This window comes from Olea europaea, chromosome 4 (genome assembly GCF_002742605.1).
Source record: "Olea europaea var. sylvestris chromosome 4, O_europaea_v1, whole genome shotgun sequence".
Taxonomy (NCBI): Eukaryota; Viridiplantae; Streptophyta; class Magnoliopsida; order Lamiales; family Oleaceae; genus Olea; species Olea europaea.
This window is the reverse complement of record NC_036240.1, coordinates 2210255-2229951: the sequence shown is the minus strand read 5'-3', so window position 1 is coordinate 2229951 and position 19697 is coordinate 2210255. Positions and strand designations below refer to the sequence as shown.

Here is a 19697-nt window from a genome sequence, read left to right as displayed (position 1 = left end):
ATTTGTGGATCGACCTTCTATGATAAATCGATCATTCAAAATTTAAATTGTAACAGAATTCGTCCTTAATTTATCTGGTTAACAAATTTGTTAGGTATGCATTATCCTAACAGAATTACACAATTCTTGTATATATTTTTATTTGTAAATAAAAAAGTGACTTATATGAATTATACAATCCCCTAGAAATAAATAATAAATTACTTATGAATTAATTATAAACGTCTTTATAAATTTTCTTTATTGTTAATTTTAATTTTCTTATGAGCAGATTCAACACCATAAAAAATCTCTCTTTGCATTTATCACATTGCTTGTTTATATAAATCTCACTTGTGATTATAAAGACAACTTGCCTATTTACAGATGAAATTTATGTCTCGTTTGGTAGCCATTTTTTTAAAAAAATTCTATTTTTTCTCTCTTCTTTTCAACTACACATTCTTTATTAAAATAATATTACACACAAATCAAAAACTTTTTCTTGTTTTTTAATCACATATTTCACATCAATTTACTATTCTAAAATATATTTTTACATAAAAATGACTATCAAACACCCCTTTAATATTTCTTTCTTGTAAATTTATTGCGTACATATAATCGAACTATTGCAAATAAAGAAATAATCGGGCCTTTCCACCTAAATTTGACAATTATCAATTTCGAAATAAATTAGTGGGTCAACGTCAAACTAATAATTATTAGCTGTGTATTAATTAATGCAGACGCGTTTTGCACATTGTACATTGATGCATGAATAATAAATAAATGATTTTTAGTCATTTAAGGTAAGGAAAATAGCTTTCGATTTAAAATATTAATTATTTTCTTAATTCATACTTATCATCGAAGATTTTGGCCCCAACTTACCTCAGTGTTTTGCTTAGGTGGGGCCCTCTTCCTATCTCCTTTCAGTTTCTGCATTCGATTTCGGTCGTCATCGACAGAGGATAATTTCCGGTGCAACCCCCAATCTATGGGTAACATATAAGTTAGATCCTCAACCATTATATCTTAGCATTTAAGTTTTCATCTTTTAAGATTTATAGCACCCAGATCTCAGTGAAATTTACATCCATATCGATATTAAATAGGGAAAATTCAAACGGTCAAATTGGGATGTGTTTTTGTATAAACGAACTTTTATATTTGAGTTTTTGTCATTTATTCTATACTAGTAAATGTTGAACGTACGTTGCACGTTATTCTATAATACTTTATAAGCACCGTGAAAGTAATATTCGACCCCCTCCCCCCAATTCACCATTTTGATCTAAATATGAGAGAAATGCAAGCATCTGAAATTAAAAGGATAATTATTATTTATGCAGGTAAATAGTAAAATGCGCTTAAATATGAGTATTAGAATTACAACTAAATGCATAAATGAAGATGAATGGCAAATATGATACACGAATTAACATGAATGTTAGTTAATTTAGAATAAATACTAAAGAATATACATGTGAAATTATTTATACTCAATGAATATAATTTAATTTTCAATTAGAAAATGGATGTCAATTAACATACATGAACGTGAATAATGAAATGCACTCTTGAATGTAAAATTCTAATTAATATTAATTAAATGAATGTGATTATTAATTAATTCAGAATTAATAATAGGGACATGGACGTCTAATTAAATAAATTTAAATGTTAACTAATTGAGAATTGATTGTAGAGGATACATCATGAACAAAAATTTTATAGTATTTATTACAGTTTGTAAATTAAATACATATTGAAAAACAAAAAGTGTGTGTATTATTAAAATAATTGAATTATAATTGGACTATAATTATCCAAAAAATAATTCTAACTTGATGTGATATTTAATATATTATAAAATTGTTAACACAACATAAACATGGAAGTATATCAATATCATATTAATATTGTCAATTTTCCAGCTTTCACAAATTTTCTTCAAAGTCGTTGGTACAACAACGAACCAATCAAGTTTTTATCGTCAATAACTTTGCTCAAATATCCATCTGCAATCCTACTTTAGAAACTATTGCATTGTTTTGATAGAAATTAAAATTCATATTTTAATCTAAATCAAACTTAACAATTAATTTTAATAGTATATTTCAAGGAAGCCACAACTATTCAACCACGTACTTCATCAAATCTTATCAAAAATCTATTAAAAAATCTGATTTTAACTTCCACCGAACTGGGGAATAAAATTCTTACAAGTATAAACCCAGTGAAAATGTAGATCCTGGATTAAACATATTATGATACAGGGTGGTATGTATGTCTATATATACATATATATGACAATCAATTTCAAACAAATTGTCCAATTAAAGTACAAATCTTAAAGAGATTTTAGAAGTGAAAAAACGTTATTGTGGAGGGGATCTGCGATGTGTTCAAGAAGGTTCTGTAGAGGGCCTTTACCTGTGAAAGCAGCTTGAATATAGAAGCCTAACCATGCAACCATGGCTAGGCGCCCATTTTTTATCTCTTTCACCTTCAGTTCCTCGAAAGCCAAAGGGTCTTTAGACAGATTTAAGGGATCAAAAAGCACGCCTCCAGGATAATTGATGTCACCAGGCAAATAAATTCCCAAAGGCTCCAGAGCCTCAATACCACAATATCTTGCATATTCTGGACCAACCTGGATATATGAATAGAGAAACTTGAACAAATATCAAGAACAAATAATGGTTGGCCTTTTGTGTTGAAGTAACAAAACTGCACAATTTATCTGTCAAAAGGATATAAAAATGCAATGACAACAGTTCCATTATGCAACACATAGAATCTTTATTTTGTATGCTCTTATTGCCCATACTGAATGGGCTGTATTGGTAAAGGGTTAAAAACAATGTTGAACTGGACCGGCGACAATTCATTAGGGTCACTAAACTTGATTTCTAGTTGGTCACTTAAGTTAGCCGCATATTCTATTCATGTTATTCTGTCTACCAGTCATTTACAGTAATGGGACATTGGATGTCAGTTGCAAACAGGAAAACTGAGGTTAACATGTGTTACTAGAGTTGAATGAGGCTACGTTTATCATGACCAATCCAATGGTTGAGAGGGTTGATCTTCGTACTCAGCTAGGTTGAGTTTTATGAAAGAAAAAGCGGACGAAGTTTCACGCGCACAAAAAATATTAGATAATGTCTTTTAGTTGGGCAAATGATGTTGCCAAATTAAACTTGAGATGTAAACTTTGCATTCCTATATTTGCTTGATAAAGTATTGGGTTATTGCCCGGTTTTGAAACTATCTCCAACCATTTTTCCCCCCTTGTAAAAACTACGAACAATTTATCCCACCAGTCATGGTAAATGTGTCAAGTTCAACTCTGGTATTACATGTTCAGCTCAAGTTTTCTGTATGCCATATCAAATTTCCTGTTACTGAAAATGAGGGTGGTAGATGAAGTAATGTACATGGACCCAAAGACAAGCCTCTATGACTAACTCGAACAAATGACGTTCAAGGAACCAAGTGCAGTCTTGCTAAAGTTCACTGATCAACAGTGTTTGAACCCTCTCAAGAAACGTTTTGAATTGTCAATATCAAAATCATGATAACCATTGAGAAGGGAAGAATTAGACAGATATTTTGAATTTGTGTGTGCGAGCGCACTAGCTCGTGTGTGTGTGTGTGTGAGTGAGAGAGAGAGAGATGACAGGACAAGATTACTAGACCAAGAAAACATTAGAAGAACATATTTAAATAATCAATTACATACAACAAGGTAGCTGAACATCAAGCATTTGAGGTCCAAGACAGCAATAAATTGTACTATAACTGGGAATTGCAGGTGGAACTGAATAAATCTGATGGAGCACTTGGAGGAAAGAACGAATAGAGTGAAACAGTTGCATTAGACTCAAGAATGGTTTCACTGCATTCACTTCTATTATGACAAAAACCGTCGTCAGTAAACTCCTAAAATATTTATCAAAAACGCACATTCATAGGGTTGATAATTTTTATTTTTATTTTTTCATTCGATGAATGACTTATCATACCCTAGGTTCACGACTGGGAAACAAATGTAATCTAAGAAGCAGATTTAATAAGTAAAGATTCGAGTCTATTTCAGCTTTTTCCTAAAATGGCTAAGCCATGTTACAATTTAAACACAACATCCACTTATATAAGTTGGCGCTTCCCCATCTCTACAACTGATTTGGGACAACCACATATGAGGTATTCCTGAAAAGCATTTTATAAAGATAAAGAGGAAGGAAAGAAGCATGGACATAAGATTCACCATTTAAATAATATTAACCAGAACTGCACCATGATGGTAATAACTCAATATGAGCCACAATAACGGGCTACAAAAGAAAGGGCACTTGGATCATAGGTTATTTCTGTGGAAGATATGGTATCAAATAGTAAGGGGAGTCCCTCCAAGGCTTATAACTTGAAAAGACAATGATGAACAGAGGTCTCGGGGCTAGAAGGAAGTAGTCATGTAAACATTCTCTTAAGTTGGAAAACGACGAGGAAGACAGAAGAATGAGCTTAAAGGAACATAGAAAAATATTGAGGCATGGACACAGCAAGATGAAAAATGAGCCATTGTCTTCAGCTACTTGGACTTGAATGCAAGTGATTTGGATAGAATAAAATATCTTTTTACTATCTCCCATGTCCAATAAAGGCTTGTAATTAGACATGTTTATTTGACTGATGTACTAGAGACATTAGCAAGGTTTAGAGTAATTATAGGAAGAGTAAATTATTCAATATTTTCATGAATATTTTGTTTTGAAAATCACACTGGGTAATTGTCACGATCCAACATGTGTGGCTCAAGCTTCGCTACAGTCATTATATACAGTTATCAAATATGCCAATTAATACCATGACTCTGGATGGAGGTGTCAAAAATATAATCCGACCATCCCACTCAGATTGCTAAAACCAAAATCAGACCACTTCAACAGGAGGCAGTCATATCGCATTAGTGAAAGGTATCATTCTCAAACATAAGACTCAATGATGAACAACAAATGTATTCTAAGAGACTAAGAGATTACCATTAGAAGGGCTTGGCAGATGGCTATGATAACCACTCCTTGACTTCCAGCCACATGGAGACCAGGGACGCCAAGGTAGTCCAATGTATCACCCTGGTGAGCAAACAGATAGAAGAAAACACATCTTACGGACAGAGGAAAAAAAGGAAGATCCAGAAACATAAGTGAACTAAATGTATCATAAAATTAGCTACGAGGAATAATACACACTTTCATTCCCAGCAAAAAGAAAAGGTCATTAATTATAAATTGAAATACATGTGTTTTGTAGATTGAGGCATGCCAGAATTACCAACTATTCCTTTCATCTCGCATTGTTTTCCCAAGGTGAACATGGAGCAACCGAGCATAGACACCTCGTTCCTTGATTTTGCATCGAGGATATATAATTAAGTGCTGGGAGTTGAATACTCTTAATCTTTAAATTGTATTTTACCTAGATTCTAGCATTTTGGTGGTCAAAGTTATAATCCTTTTCTGTTCTTTTTAAGCTTTATAATCTTACCATCACAAGTTTGTAGCAATCCAAAACATTAATTTGTTTTGGGGGTCACTTTATACAGTTTGTGGCACTTCACTTTAGCAAGTGAATAAGAGGCCTATTTTGAGGTGGCGCACCACTTTCTCCCCCAAAAAGATCTACCACATACCATACTGCTTAAAGTTTTGGACACAATTCAGGAGAAGGCACAAGTTGACCTTGTGGCAAAGGTTCATATAGGCACTTTTCCTTAAAAACCTATATTTGTGTTGTGCATCATCTCCCTGGCTGTCTTTTCATTTTGGTCCTTTCATCTTATTTTACTAGCCAAGACGTCCAGGACAGCCTTAGTATCGGGGCGCTTGTTTTCCATTTTTTTAAAAATGAGAATGAAAAATATAGTCGTTATAGCCCCACATAAGAGATAGAAATTCAAATGTGGTGACTTGATGAGATGGATAACGGTCATATTTTTCATTTTAATGAGGAAAGAATGGCAAACAAACATGGGCTATATATTTATTTCTTTATTTTCCAAAGTTTGTTGTAGAAAATTCTCTACTACCCTCTTTACTTTAATCTTATATGATCCGACACTTATCTTGCACACTCCTCTCCGACATCATAAATCCATATGTTCCCAAACCATATACAAAAATACACACGCTTGATTCTCAGTGGCCAGCTTTAGTTCTCATCCTCAGATTTTCAAACTATGTAAGTGGGGATAATTGCCTAGCCCATAAATAGAGTAAACAGAAAAACATTTGAATCTCCAATTAGGGATTCTCATCCCTGACTCTTGAGCTGTTGCTAACAAGTTCGGTTGATACAAAATATAGGTTAAAAATAACTTATTTTCCCTGTAAACACAATATTTAAGGTAGGAATTTAAAAGGCATCGTATGTTAACAAAAAACATCAATTTTTTTAAGAAAAGAACATAGACTAAACCCAAAACTAGTAAAGCAAGAAAACACAAGAGTTATATGCATCTACTCTATGAGAGCTAAGTCCATGGCTAGCACAACGAATCCACTAAAAAACAAATAACCATTACAAAAACTTCTCATAGTAAATTCATTTATAGACCTAGAGCCTGTTTGGTACTGACTTTGCAAAGGAAATTTTTGACTGTTAGCTTGAAAGGTGGGTCCCACCTGTGAGTAAAAAGGTCAAAAAAGATGACTGACTATGTTAAGTAACTGCCAAACAGGATCCTAACTTTTTTCCGAACTCCATATGCGAAAAAAGGGCAACCGCTCAAGAAAGAACCCTAACTATAACTCCCTGCATGGACACCAAGTTGGGTCAAGAAAAGTTTTGATATGTACTACGGGCCTTCTGGATGATGAACTGAAGCACATTTCTTCTCTGTTTAAAATTGTATGAAACATAAACAATCTCAGGCTCTAGTTTAGGCCCTCGTGTGTGCTACCACTGCTTATTAGCTTATCAAGACTTCATCACGAATAAATATGTGACTTTTGGACAATAATGAAATTGAAAAAGAAAAAGGCTCAAGCTAAATCTGATACCATTGTTAATTACACCAATTATTATGAAAAAGTTGGTCTTGTTAGCCAAGAACGAAAGCAGAAATGACGATGTCTAACTCATCTAGATACAAAAAACTGAAAAATGCTAACCTTGAGCTTTGAGTAGCCCACTCGCCACCAAACAGGTTCCACAAAGTGGAAGGTTCCCGTTAGGTCTAATAATTCTGGAATTAAAGCACCAAGGGCAGCAAGCATAGCCCACCTGGCATGCAGTACTTCAAAACTGAAAAATAACAGAGATTTAAATAATAAGTAGCTATGTAAACTGAGACTAGGATGCCTTCTTTGAGGAAAGAGATCATCTTTATGCTTGTTTCCATGTTAAATCCCTAAAACATGCTGCTTTTATTTCCTTTTGAAAGGCTTCTTATCCATGTTCAAGGTATGAGTTGGATGACATGCTATGTACAATGATCGTATTGTTCATTCACTTATTTATTTCCAATTGGGTATGTGACAGAAGCCATCTCTGCAATGCATCTACAAAGTTAATGCTTGAGTGTTAATATAAATGTTTAGCTAAAAGAACACAATGGTATCTAGAAATTATGAAAGGAAGAAATTTACTAACTCTTGAATGAAAAATATCTAAGTGGCCTTCTAATCTCTAACATTACTAATCACACAACAGATTTGTGCAAGTATTGCTAGGCATACTCACTTGAAAAGCTTTTGCAAGGCTCTGGGATCCTTGCTCAGACCTGCAACATCAAAACCATAGTCCCCAGGTAGTTCGCCTGTGAGATAGGTAGGATATTCATACGAGATTGGACCAAGCCAGCGAGGGCGGTCTTCTCCATACCACATGCTGTAAAGCCAAATTACTAATCATTTGATTGAAGTTGGACACACTTCAGTAGAGAGAATGGATAGACAATAGAAATTTGAAATTCTAAACCAATCCGACGTTAATTAATTCAGATGCACATGTAGAAAAAATCTTGTTAATTCCATAAGACAATCTTTGTCTGATCTTAAAAGAAGTACATAATCATAAAAAATTGGCAATGCAGACAATTTTAGTTCCTTTTCCCACTAAAATTCTATTATGACATGTTAACGATTACTCATAATATAGCCAATGGAAGAAATAGGCACAACTGAGAATGCAAAATAAGTTATATCACCTATCCATTCTGGCCTTGTCTGCAAGTGCCTTAAACTTAGAAGAATTTTCCTGATAAAACTGCTTCTTCTCCTCCATTCGCCTCTGTAGCGCCTCCCCAAGAGGACTATTGGCAATAGCTTTCACCGCCGTGAATGGAATTGCCGAGAAAATCAAAACCCCGGCAACCTTCAAACCAACACTTGTTGGATAAACTAAAAGCCAATAAAACTAAAAGATATACAGTGGTAGAATATGCTGAAAAAAAAAAAAAAAAGCCATATATACCTCTTGCCATGAAGCTTTGGAGCGGTAAAAGGAGCCGTTGGCATGAACAGTTAGCAGATTCTGGGCGGCGGATTTGGAACGGAAGAGCGACGGTGGCGGGAGGAGGGACATGGCTGCGACGCCAATGACGTGGGTCAGTGTGTGGCCGTTAAATTGAAGAATTCATGAGGCCTTCGATTTTTTGCAAATAATTTTACACGTAAATTTGTAATTTTTTTTCTCACTTTTAACATATTCTTTTTCTATAAAAATAAAATTTCCTTTTCTTTTCCTCCTTCTAATAAAATTTTGATCAACCTTATTGTTTTTCTGAAAATACAAGAGTTAATTTGACATATATTTATAAAATGTAATTATTTGAGCAATATCTATAAGGAAAGAAAAGAAAACATTTTGCCCTTATCGGAATCCCTTTTTTTTTTTATTTGTTTTCTCACAAACTCATTTTTTAATTATATGTTGTTAAATTTACAACTTTTATCAACTTTTTAATTATACATTTCATCAATATTAAAAAAATTTACAAAAAATCTGATTTTTATCGAAACCAAATAGAAGATTTATTTATACTAACTTTCTCAACTAAACAGTCCCCATTGGTTGGGCACGCTGCATTTTCAAGACTTACCAATCTCAACTTGACATTTTGGTCCTTGTTTGCATATTTCTTTCTTCACTAAAATTAGATTTATTGTCACTTGCTATCCATTTCTATTGTTAAATGATCGCATTCCTCTCAGCTGAACATTACTAGGGCCAACATGCCAAGTTAAGAACAATAAGTCATGAAATGCAGCATAGCCAAACGCTAGGGGCCATTTACAATAGTTATATCGTAAATCAATGAAAAAAATATCGTTTAAAGATTATTGTAATTGTAAAAGTGTAAAATGAAATTTGTATACTTATTGTTACGGGAAGGTTTTTCTAAATTTTAGAAAATTAAGCAAGTATTTATAGTGTAGTAATTTACTCTGAATAATAATAAATGAAACAATTCATTTGAAGGATACGTCAAGGTGAGCATGTGTCAAGATCATAATTTGAACAAACTCATATATATAACATTTGAAATTGTAGTGAAATTAAAAATCACAATAAATTAGTTAATTTTTATTTTTAAAAAATTATAAAATGTGCCTACATAACCATGTCAAGCTTCAAACTTTTATGAGCTTAAATGGGCTTAGAAGAAATCAGATTGTTAAAAAATAAATTTGGTTAGGTGACAATGCCAATCTTCAAGTTTAGCTACTGTGTTTAGAACACTGGTATGAATACTTTAAGTTTTCTCATATACTCTTAACATATAAAGGATTCTTGAATACTAAGTCCTTGTTTATATGCAGATGGATCTCATTAAAACGTGTGATTAAAATTGAAGTTTGACTAACTTTTTTATATATATAAAACACCTATACTAAACAAGCAATAAACTCAAATAATATGAAATTCAAATTGAGAAATAAATAAGGCAAATTTGTGAAGCAATTGAAGTACAGGGCTCCAATTTTAAAGCAGGAAAAAAGAAGAAGGGATCTGCAGGTTCAAGGACAAATATACAGTTTTTTCAATCTTTGAGGGTTCTTCAGATAATTACCATAAGTCACATATCCTACATATATAAAAGAGCCTAACAAGTGCTGGATAGGTGTCGCAAATATGTGTCGTCCTCCACCAATTTTCTTTTTTTTCTAAAACAATGTAATTTATCTGGCCAATTGGAGGGAAGGGTGAGGCAGTCTCTTTTTTAATACCCAATTGTCCTCTTTGTCCATTCTCTCACTCAACTTGCCACTCCTGCACTCCTCTTTTTCTTCTTCTTCTTTCTGGGTAAATTCGTATCTGCAAAAGTTGTGATTGGGTAAGTTTGAATATGCAAAAGTGTTAACTTGGGGTAAATGTATCATTGTGTTGTCGAATCTACAAAATGAAGGACGTAAACTGCGCCAGAGAGTCGTAGATGGACGAATATTTTAGGAAAATGTAGTTTTGTGCGATAGATCAAGCATTTTGCCTTATTGAAGTTTTTTAGGTAGGTAGATGATCATTTCTTGTGTCAGGTTATTAAAATATGTGAAAGTTTAAGTTTATACCTTCAATTGTGTTCGTTCCTTAAATTTTCCTTAGCTTTCGTTTGATTTGAGAAAGTACGATTTCATCTCGTCTAATTGTTTAAAAATTTGGTGATTTTGTTCCTTGTGGATACTTGACAGTCAAATCACATCAGGTTGTAATCATATTCTTCATCGAATTTTCTCTCTTTCTTGGAGCAATTTATTTGCCTCATGTTATTTGCATTCTTCTTCTGCATGGTTTATTTCTTAGTAAATTTACTTTTGTATTTTTTATGTGGTCGAAAGGGAGTATTGAAACTAAAATCAAATGTTAATCCCTATCAAACAGGGGCTAAATAGTAATCTCATACCAAAATTGACATAACATGTTTAAAAACAACTTGAGAAGCAAATTGCTAGCTTTATGAATATGGGTTAACATGTTTGTGTAATGGTTGGGATAGTTTTAGTGTCTTAAGATCTTGTGATTCTTTTATGTAACCTCCTATTTTCTTTTGTTAGTATTTCACAGCTTTATTCAAGAATTCATAAATCATGGATTGCTTAGATTAATTCTAATTATATCAGAAGTCGCTATTCTATTTTCTTTGTTGTTTCTTGATTTCTTAAAGATGCAATATGATATATACAAACATATTATTGAAGAAGGTAAATTTTTTAATGCTTTCCATTGATTAAAAAGATGAAGCAGCACTATAGATAAATTAGCAAGCTAATCATTTGAAATAGAAATATATCGATAGAAAAAAGCTCTCAATACAGTGCGACAAATGCATAGCGAAGAGATACTGCGCTCTCTGCACTGTGCGAAAATAATTTCTATGCAGCTCCATTTTTTCCCCTTTCATTAAGCTAAAAAAAAACATCATTCCTAAAACTTGCAGCTCTTATTTTTTATTCTCCTTACCTTCCTTTTCCCATCTTCAATTTGAGATTGATTGGATCGATGCAGAAATCGGGAATACGCACTTGGATGCTTCCATCTTGGTCTGTGGCGAGTTGTTCTTCCTCATATTAATGCCTTCAGTGCTCTTCAAATTCGCTCACCATTGATGAATGAATTTAAATTTTAGACAATTTTCCGATTTTTTGAGAAATTTTGGGACTGTCCATTTTTTACGAAATTTTAGTCAAATTTAATTGGAAATAGGCCAATGACCAGGCTCAAGAGTTTTGCTCTCGATGTACAGCCAATTTTGGGCAAATTCCTTCGTTTATGCATTTTCATTTTTTGGTAAATATATTTTAGTTATATCTCAATTAACTTAAGTTGGATTTGAATTCCGTTTGTTAGAAGACAATTCTTATGATTAGGACTCTCAATTTTAGTCATTATCTTGATTTTTTCTATTTTTAGAAAAAAATTATTATCTTTTAATTTTTTCCAATTTTCCTAGGGTTTTTGCTATATAAAGTATTATAAGCCCTTTATAACCGCATTGATTGACATAAATAAATTTTTTTATGAGTTTTTTCGATCTTGTGAGATTTATTCATCTTTTCTATAATCTTTCGCTATGACTGCATTGATTGACAGAAATAAAATCTTTCGCTATGGCAACGATTCCAACAGTAATTGCCTATTGTGGAAGAGAGACAGAGTGAATTTACCATATGGATTTAATTTTTGATGAATTCTTTATCACTTTCCACTTGGAATAAAATGGAAATAAATGAGACATGGGATGTGAACAATGGAGGTAAACTTGCGGTGTTGAAAGGAGGAGAAAAAAAGCATTAAGGTCATTATTGAAGACTCTTGGAGAGGTTGAACATCTTTATAATTGCATTGGAGGAATAATTGGGCCTGTTTTCATTATTCTCCATTTCTCATTTTTCTAATCAATTTTATTGGTTTGTTTTATTCTATGGCGAATTCTTTTTTTTTTTTTAGTCTCAAACATTAATGTAATCAGTCAATATAACTTAAATAACATATTAGTGGTGTCAAAGATATGGTATTCTGGTCAAATTTCAATTACTGCAGCATCATACTCTATTTTTCAGTTTTTATTGAAGTGAAGATATGGTTAATAAGTATATTTACTTCTTGTTGGTATGATATACTTCACTATGATTGACCTCGAATGCTCATGAATGAAGGAATTTTCTAAGGTAGTTCACATTCTCAGATATATACTACAAATGGTTTTTTAACAATCATGCAGCACTTCATCAAAATTTGCTGCTACCTAATGGTTTGTGTAATTAAATTGTTAGGGTGGAACTTTTAGTCATACGATTTCTTACTTGTGAAGGTTTTTTTTGTCACCATGGGAGGATGTCTAGAGTGTCTTGAGAACTTTGCCACTATGTCCAAGTCATCTTTTAAGTGTCAAATTTTTTTTTGTCATATATATAAAAATAGACTAAGTGGGTGTTTGATAGTCATTTTTATGTAAAAATGCATTTTAGAATAGTAAATTGATATGAAATGTGTGGTTGAAAAATAAGAAATTTTTTTTGATTTACGTGTAATATTATTTTAATAAAGAATGTGTGGTTGAAAAGAAGAAAGAGAAAAATGCATTTTTAAAAAAATGGCTACCCAACGAGGCCTAAATATTGTATAGTCTAAATACATTTTGCAATGGTCTGGGTGTCCCATAAAACCTTAAAAATTATTTGTGATGAATTGCTTGTTTTAGTACTTTTTAATCGCTGAAGAGTATTTCTGTCACATCTCGTTTTATATGCCTACTCTATCATTTTCAATTCTAATAGAGTGGATTCGAACAAATGATATAATATTTTTTTAATAGGTCATGTTGCATTAAAATCTCGACAAAACTTTGCCTATTTAAACATTGGTCAAAATTTGATATCTACCACAACACTTTTTGCAGCTAAATTCTTTTATTGTCAACGAGATTATGAATGGAAATATGACTTTTTGTAACTTGATAAATTTCAGTTTTATTACTCTTTTTGTTTATAGATTTTCAAGTTTGGAAAGAAAGAAAAAGTACTTATATTATCAGCACGATTCATAATATTGATGCTTAAAACTTTTTTCCCACGTGTCCTGATAAATTGGTTTTTTTTTTTTTTTTTTTTTTGTTAAACTACATACACTAGTCAGCTTCCTTGGAAGGGTTCACAGGGAAATATTTCAAAATTGAATCGACGCGAAGTTCTTTCCCCTATTACTAAAGGTATCATATCATTTTTAGGATTTTCTTCTGTTTACTGTTTATGGGCTCTAACCTCAATCATCTTAATATTATTGTGCTCTTTATTGCCCTGAATTAGTAATTTGAGTGGTGAATAATCAACAAGATGAAATATTCAAACAAAAAGCAACTCTCTTTTATTGAGAGGAAGATGGGATATCTTTAAAAGTTATAATTATGAATCTGATAGAGCCGAATAGGTATTTGAATGTTGACAAGCTCTTCTCGCTTCTTTGTAGTGCTTTTTCCTTCCTTTTTTCTAGGTTTAGAGTTGAGGATTGTACAAAAGACATAACAAACACCTGATTGTGTTGAAAACAATGTTTAAATCTTTTAAACAAACTAAATTGTGGGTGGGAGCAGCTTTATAGTTGATGGTTTGCATCATCTAGCAACTTATCTAATGATCAAGTGCGTAGCTCTATCACGGGACCGTTATGCCTTAACTTGATGTCTACTTTTTGTTATTTCTTCCCCCATACCATATTGAACAAGGCTATGAATGGATTTTTTTTTTTTTTTTTTGTCATCATTAATAGACATTTATTGTTCATAATCTTGAATAACCAATGCATCGAGATAATAATTTTCTTGTTTAACCAAATACATTTTTTATTTGTGAATGTTGCCATCTATTTGAATTGTGCCTCAAAAGTTCGACGAGTAATGAAATTACATCCATAGTTATGTTAAAAGTTATTCATTGACTTAATGTGATTTTTTAAATAATTTCATGCTTTGTTTGTATGACTATTTCAAATCATACGAATTAATTGAGCTTACAAATAATTGACTTTTTTTACCGTGTATATTTATTCTTACAATGACATTGTTGATGGTGAATTAAAAAAATGACGATAATTTTTTGCAATTTGCTTGCAAGTCTTTCTTGTGTCCATTTTATTCAATTTCAATTTATAAAATATTATCGTACGTGTCCGTTCAATCATCATACGCTTATATTTAACATTAACGATGTTTCTTTTTTTTTTTTGATATTCAGGTGTCCACATTACAGCGACTAATCCTGAAATCTACGATCCAACTACTCTTCACACAGACCAAGTAAACCGCAAATTGTGTCCCAAAGCAGTCAGATCCAAAAGCCCCCTAACTGAACAGTCAAAGTATCGTTGGAGTCAAACCCATTTATGCCTCATGCTTTCCTCCTTGCCTTCCAAGAGCTCCTTGAATAAAATTCGCGACCTCTCAACTTTCCGGCTTGAAGAGCTCAGTCATTTGGCAGTTGCGATGTACCGGGCGGCCGACGTTTCCTTTACTAGTATTTGGAATAGAGCAATCCTCAGGCGCCAGCTCTGAGCTCCACGGCAAACTGGACATTCCAATGTCCAGAATGCTATAATTTTTTCTCATTGTCAACATGAAAAATGCCGCCACGGCCTCCGCCGCTGTCAGATATTTACACCCTTCTCAGAACCTCCGCCAATTACCAGACCACCACGCTGTGGCCAACTTCTATGCAGCGCAGCTTCAACTTTGCTTCCAGCATGGCTCCGCGTCCTACTCTCTGGCTCCGAACATTCATGCCCACATGATCACTTTTGGATTCAGGCCACGAGGTCATATCCTCAACCGTCTAATTGATATATACTGCAAATCTTTGGACTTCAGCCACGCGAAACGGCTGTTCGATAAAATTCCCCAACCAGATGTTGTTGCGAGAACCACTCTGATTTCTGCTTACTCTGCCTCTGGAGACCCCAAGTTTGCACGGGATATATTTGATAAAACGCCATTAAGAATTCGCGATACCGTTTGTTACAATGCCATGATCACTGGCTATTCGCATAACAACAACGGGCATGCTGCTATTCAGATATTTAATGAAATGAGGCGAAAGGGTTTTGAGCCAGATAATTTTACTTATACGAGTGTACTTGGTGCTTTGGCACTTATAGCTGATCACGAGAAGCACTGCCAGCAATTTCATTCTGCTGTTGTTAAGTCAGGAACCTTGTTGCTTACTTCAGTGGTGAATGCTCTCATATCAGTTTATGTCAAATGTGCTTCCTCGCCATTGGAAACTTCTTCTTTGCTGATGGGTTCGGCAAGGAAGTTATTTGATGAGATGCCTATGAAAGATGAGTTGTCATGGACAACAATCATCACAGGATATGTGAGGAATGATGATCTTGAGGCAGCTCAACAAGTTTTTGATGGGATGGAGGAGAAACTGGTGGTTGCATGGAATGCAATGATTTCTGGATATGTACACAAGGGCTTTGTGTCTCATGTGTTTGAGATGTTTAGGAAGATGCATTCTTTGGGGATTAAACATGACGAATTTACCTATACAAATGTGCTCAGTGCCTGTGCTGATTCTGGATTCTTTCTTCATGGTAAGCAGGTTCATGCTTACATTCTCCGCACATGGTCAAACTCTAAAAGGGAATTTCCGGTGTCTGTGAATAACGCATTGATTACATTGTATTGGAAATGTGGTAAGATCGACCAAGCGAGGATAATATTTGATGACATTTTGGGCAAGGACCTCGTTTCGTGGAATTCAATTTTATCTGCATTCGTGAGTGCAGGAAGAATCACTGAAGCTGAATCCTTTTTCAATGAGATGCCAAATAAGAGTCTGTTGTCATGGACTGTTATGATATCAGGTTTTGCACAACATGGGACTGCAGAAAAAGCATTGAAGCTTTTCAATCAAATGAGAACAAATGGGCTTGAACCTTGCGACTATGCATTTGCGGGAGCCATTACTTCTTGTGCTGTACTTGCAGCACTGGAGCAAGGGCGCCAGCTCCATGCTCAGCTTGTCAGGCTGGGTTATGATTCAAGCCTTTCTGCTGGAAATGCTTTAATAACAATGTACGCACGATGTGGTGTCATTGAGGCAGCACATACTCTGTTTCTTACCATGCCTTGTTTGGATTCTGTGTCTTGGAATGCAATGATAGCAGCCCTTGGGCAGCATGGACATGGTGTTGAAGCAATAGAACTATATGAAGACATGTTGAAAGAAGAGATTTTGCCAGATCGGATAACATTCCTCACTGTTCTCTCTGCTTGTAGTCACGCTGGTCTAGTTGAACAAGGATGGCGCTACTTTGACTCAATGCATGGAAAGTATGGAATACAGCCAGGCGAAGATCATTATGCCCGATTAATTGATTTGCTGTGTCGAGCTGGAAAACTATTGGAAGCCAAAAATGTGATAGAGACCATGCCATTTGAGCCTGGGGCACCTGTTTGGGAAGCTCTACTTGCTGGTTGTCGGCTTCATGGAAACATTGATTTGGGGGTCCATGCTGCAGAACAGCTCTTTGAGCTCATTCCACAACATGATGGAACATATATCCTTTTGGCCAATATGTTTGCCACTGCAGGCCGGTGGAGTGATGTTGCAAGGGTACGGAAATTTATGAGGGATCGAGGGGTTAAGAAAGAGCCAGGTTGTAGTTGGATTGATGTCGAAAACAAAGTTCACGTATTTTTAGTTGATGACACTGTGCATCCTGAGGTGCAAGCAGTTTACAGTTATCTGAAAGAATTAGTACCAAAGCTCAGGCAATTGGGATATGTTCCAGACACGAAGTATGTGTTGCATGACATGGAATCTGAGCAAAAAGAATATTCTTTGTCTACTCATAGTGAGAAGCTTGCAGTTGTTTTTGGACTCCTAAAACTTACCCATGGAGCCACAATTAGAGTCTTCAAGAACCTTCGAATCTGTGGGGATTGCCACAATGCATTCAAGTTCATGTCTAAAGCAGAGGCTAGAGAGATTATTGTGAGAGATGGAAAGAGGTTCCACCATTTCAGGGATGGTGAATGCTCCTGTGGTAATTACTGGTGATGGAGATGTTACTTATAACTTATCTTCTGCCTGGATTCTCGTGGTTCAATCAGATAATTGATTTGGTGTTATCCTATCTGGAAGTCTGGAGTGCCTCACAGGAAGCATCATTTGGATAACCTCTGTTGTGAAAAGTCATTAAACTCTTGTTTGTTTATCATTTTTGGAAGAATGAAAATGAAAAACATAGCATTTATGGGCTCCACACAAAAAACAGAAATTTAAATTTGGTGGCTTGATGTGATGGATAACGTTCATATTTTTTAATGTGAACCAAACAAGGGCTAAAGGTAATTTTCTTTAATTTTTTGAATTCTTACTTCCCCATTTGGAAAATAAGAACAACAAAACTACTCCTGCCCCCTGAAAGGGAAAAGCTAGTTGAGGAAAACTGTGTTTTTCTACTTGACATTTTTCCCAACCTGAAGCTTCACTTTATCCATGTAGCTTCTGTCTTTCAATCAATCCATTAATTTGACTGCAAATGTCTTATAAGCTCTTTAACCTGGTTCACATGAAAGTCAGTATGTGCACAAGTGGACAGCTTCTAATCTCAACTTCAATGTCATTAAAGAATATTACAGTTCCTCCTTTAGTCCTTTTTTTTTTTGGTCTCGTACCAAGTATCCCAATCCCCAGATATACGAATTCAGTTATTTAAATGTAAAGTTGAATATGCTCATTTTCTAGTTTATAATGATTGGTTGCTTCGTTTACTTTGCTAGTTTTCTCTGGGTTGAGACAGAGAAGCTCCGCTTGTGTAGTCAGAATATAAGCACCCGCTAAACATGTTTTGTGGATCCTCTATCTTCCAGAATTAGATGATCCAGCTCAGGTATCCAAGGTATAGGCATTTGTTATTTTTATGGCATCGAGAAACAGAAAATTGAAATATTGTTGTTTGTAGTAACTTCATGCTTTTCTTTGCACTCCAGATTGAGGAATGAGACTTTACTCTTCTTGTGGAATCAGAATACTACACAAACAAGTGGTAAGTTTCCGTATATGCCATTATTGTATGGCCCCTCACTGGATTTATTGCTCATTTTTGCTAATCTAAACTGCATTAATCCTCTTATCAGCTGTTTATTTTCAAATTTCAAATTGCCTTGAAACATATAATGAATTGCAATGTTATACGTTAAGCCTATGCTACATGTATATAACAGTTTACATAAAAGTTTACTAATAAATGACGTGATGTGGCAAGATTTAATTGGATCAAAATCTTATCAATCAAGCCCCCGTTTGGCTCCCATTCTCTTTTATTTTTTTCCTCTCTCTTATTTTCAATCACATAATCTTCCATAAAATAATATTACACATAAATTAAAAACTTTTCATTCTTTTTCAACCCTACATTCTTCAAAAAAACACTATTCCAAATATTAAATTTGAAAAAAATGGAGGCCAAACGGGTACAAATAGTTTCTCCACTTACATTTTGACACCTCATCATTATTTAAAACATTTTGTAAGTAGTCAAGCATAAGAGAAGCATTTTCCATTTTTCATAGACTACACACTTGATGTCTTCTGTCTGTATACTTTGTTAGTTTGGCTATTTTCTTCTTTGTTCAATCAAGTGAAGTTGTCTCGTAAAGATGATTAAGTGATACAAAGTTGAAGCTAAGCACAAGGAAATGTTGCTACTGGAGATGAAAAAAATAGAGCTATCAATTTGAGATGAAAACTTAGAGCCATCAATTTTAAAGTTCTTACGTACTTCCATTTGCCAGATCTTCCCTGGATCATCAAACTGGTAGCACTAAAAGAGTATTTTGATCTAATTAAATTTTTACTCAAAATGTAATGGCCTATTTTAGTCCTCAAACGGTAGGAAAATACTTTACCTAACTGAAAGCATCCAACAACTGGCATGGTAGTGGTTTATTGTGGTGAATAACCTTTTTAACCATCTTCACTATTATATGAAGGAATGAGGAAAATAAGAGCATGATTGGGAGTGCTTTTTCAAGCTTATAAGCTAGTCAAACATCATTTTCATTCATAATTTCCTGACTTGTTCTAATACTGGATTTCAAGCTCCTACTTCGAAGTAAGACTATTGGCTATTTCGAAGCTTAGAAGCTAAAGCGTGCTTGCTTGTGCATGTTGCTTGCTTGTGTGTGAAAGGGGGTGTGCGGA

The 19697-nt window shown here is 34.1% G+C and overlaps 2 protein-coding genes across 4 annotated transcripts in view; one reads left to right on the top strand and one right to left on the bottom strand.

Annotated features, from left to right (window-relative positions):
• Positions 1-2229: 2229 nt before the first annotated feature.
• LOC111393255 (chlorophyll a-b binding protein 7, chloroplastic) lies at positions 2230-8653 on the bottom strand. Its single transcript, XM_023018698.1, has 6 exons — positions 8467-8653; positions 8201-8367; positions 7735-7881; positions 7164-7296; positions 5034-5126; positions 2230-2638 (listed from the first exon to the last, which is right to left on the bottom strand). The coding sequence occupies exons 1-6, from the start codon at positions 8575-8577 to the stop codon at positions 2336-2338; spliced, it is 954 nt and encodes a 317-aa protein (XP_022874466.1). The 5' UTR covers positions 8578-8653; the 3' UTR covers positions 2230-2335.
• A 6237-nt stretch (positions 8654-14890) lies between these two features.
• LOC111393254 (pentatricopeptide repeat-containing protein At1g25360) overlaps positions 14891-19697 on the top strand; it is a 5613-nt gene continuing 806 nt past the window's right edge. The window contains exons 1-4 of one of the 3 annotated variants that reach the window (XM_023018696.1): positions 14891-17839; positions 18275-18393; positions 18485-18540; positions 19487-19684. In XM_023018696.1, the coding sequence (XP_022874464.1) occupies positions 15099-17549 (2451 nt within the window). In that variant the 5' untranslated portion in view covers positions 14891-15098 and the 3' untranslated portion in view covers positions 17550-17839; positions 18275-18393; positions 18485-18540; positions 19487-19684. Of the gene's footprint in view, positions 17840-18274; positions 18394-18484; positions 18541-19486; positions 19685-19697 lie in introns of those variants that run through there. The other 2 variants (XM_023018697.1, XM_023018694.1) reach the window with 2 other exon arrangements.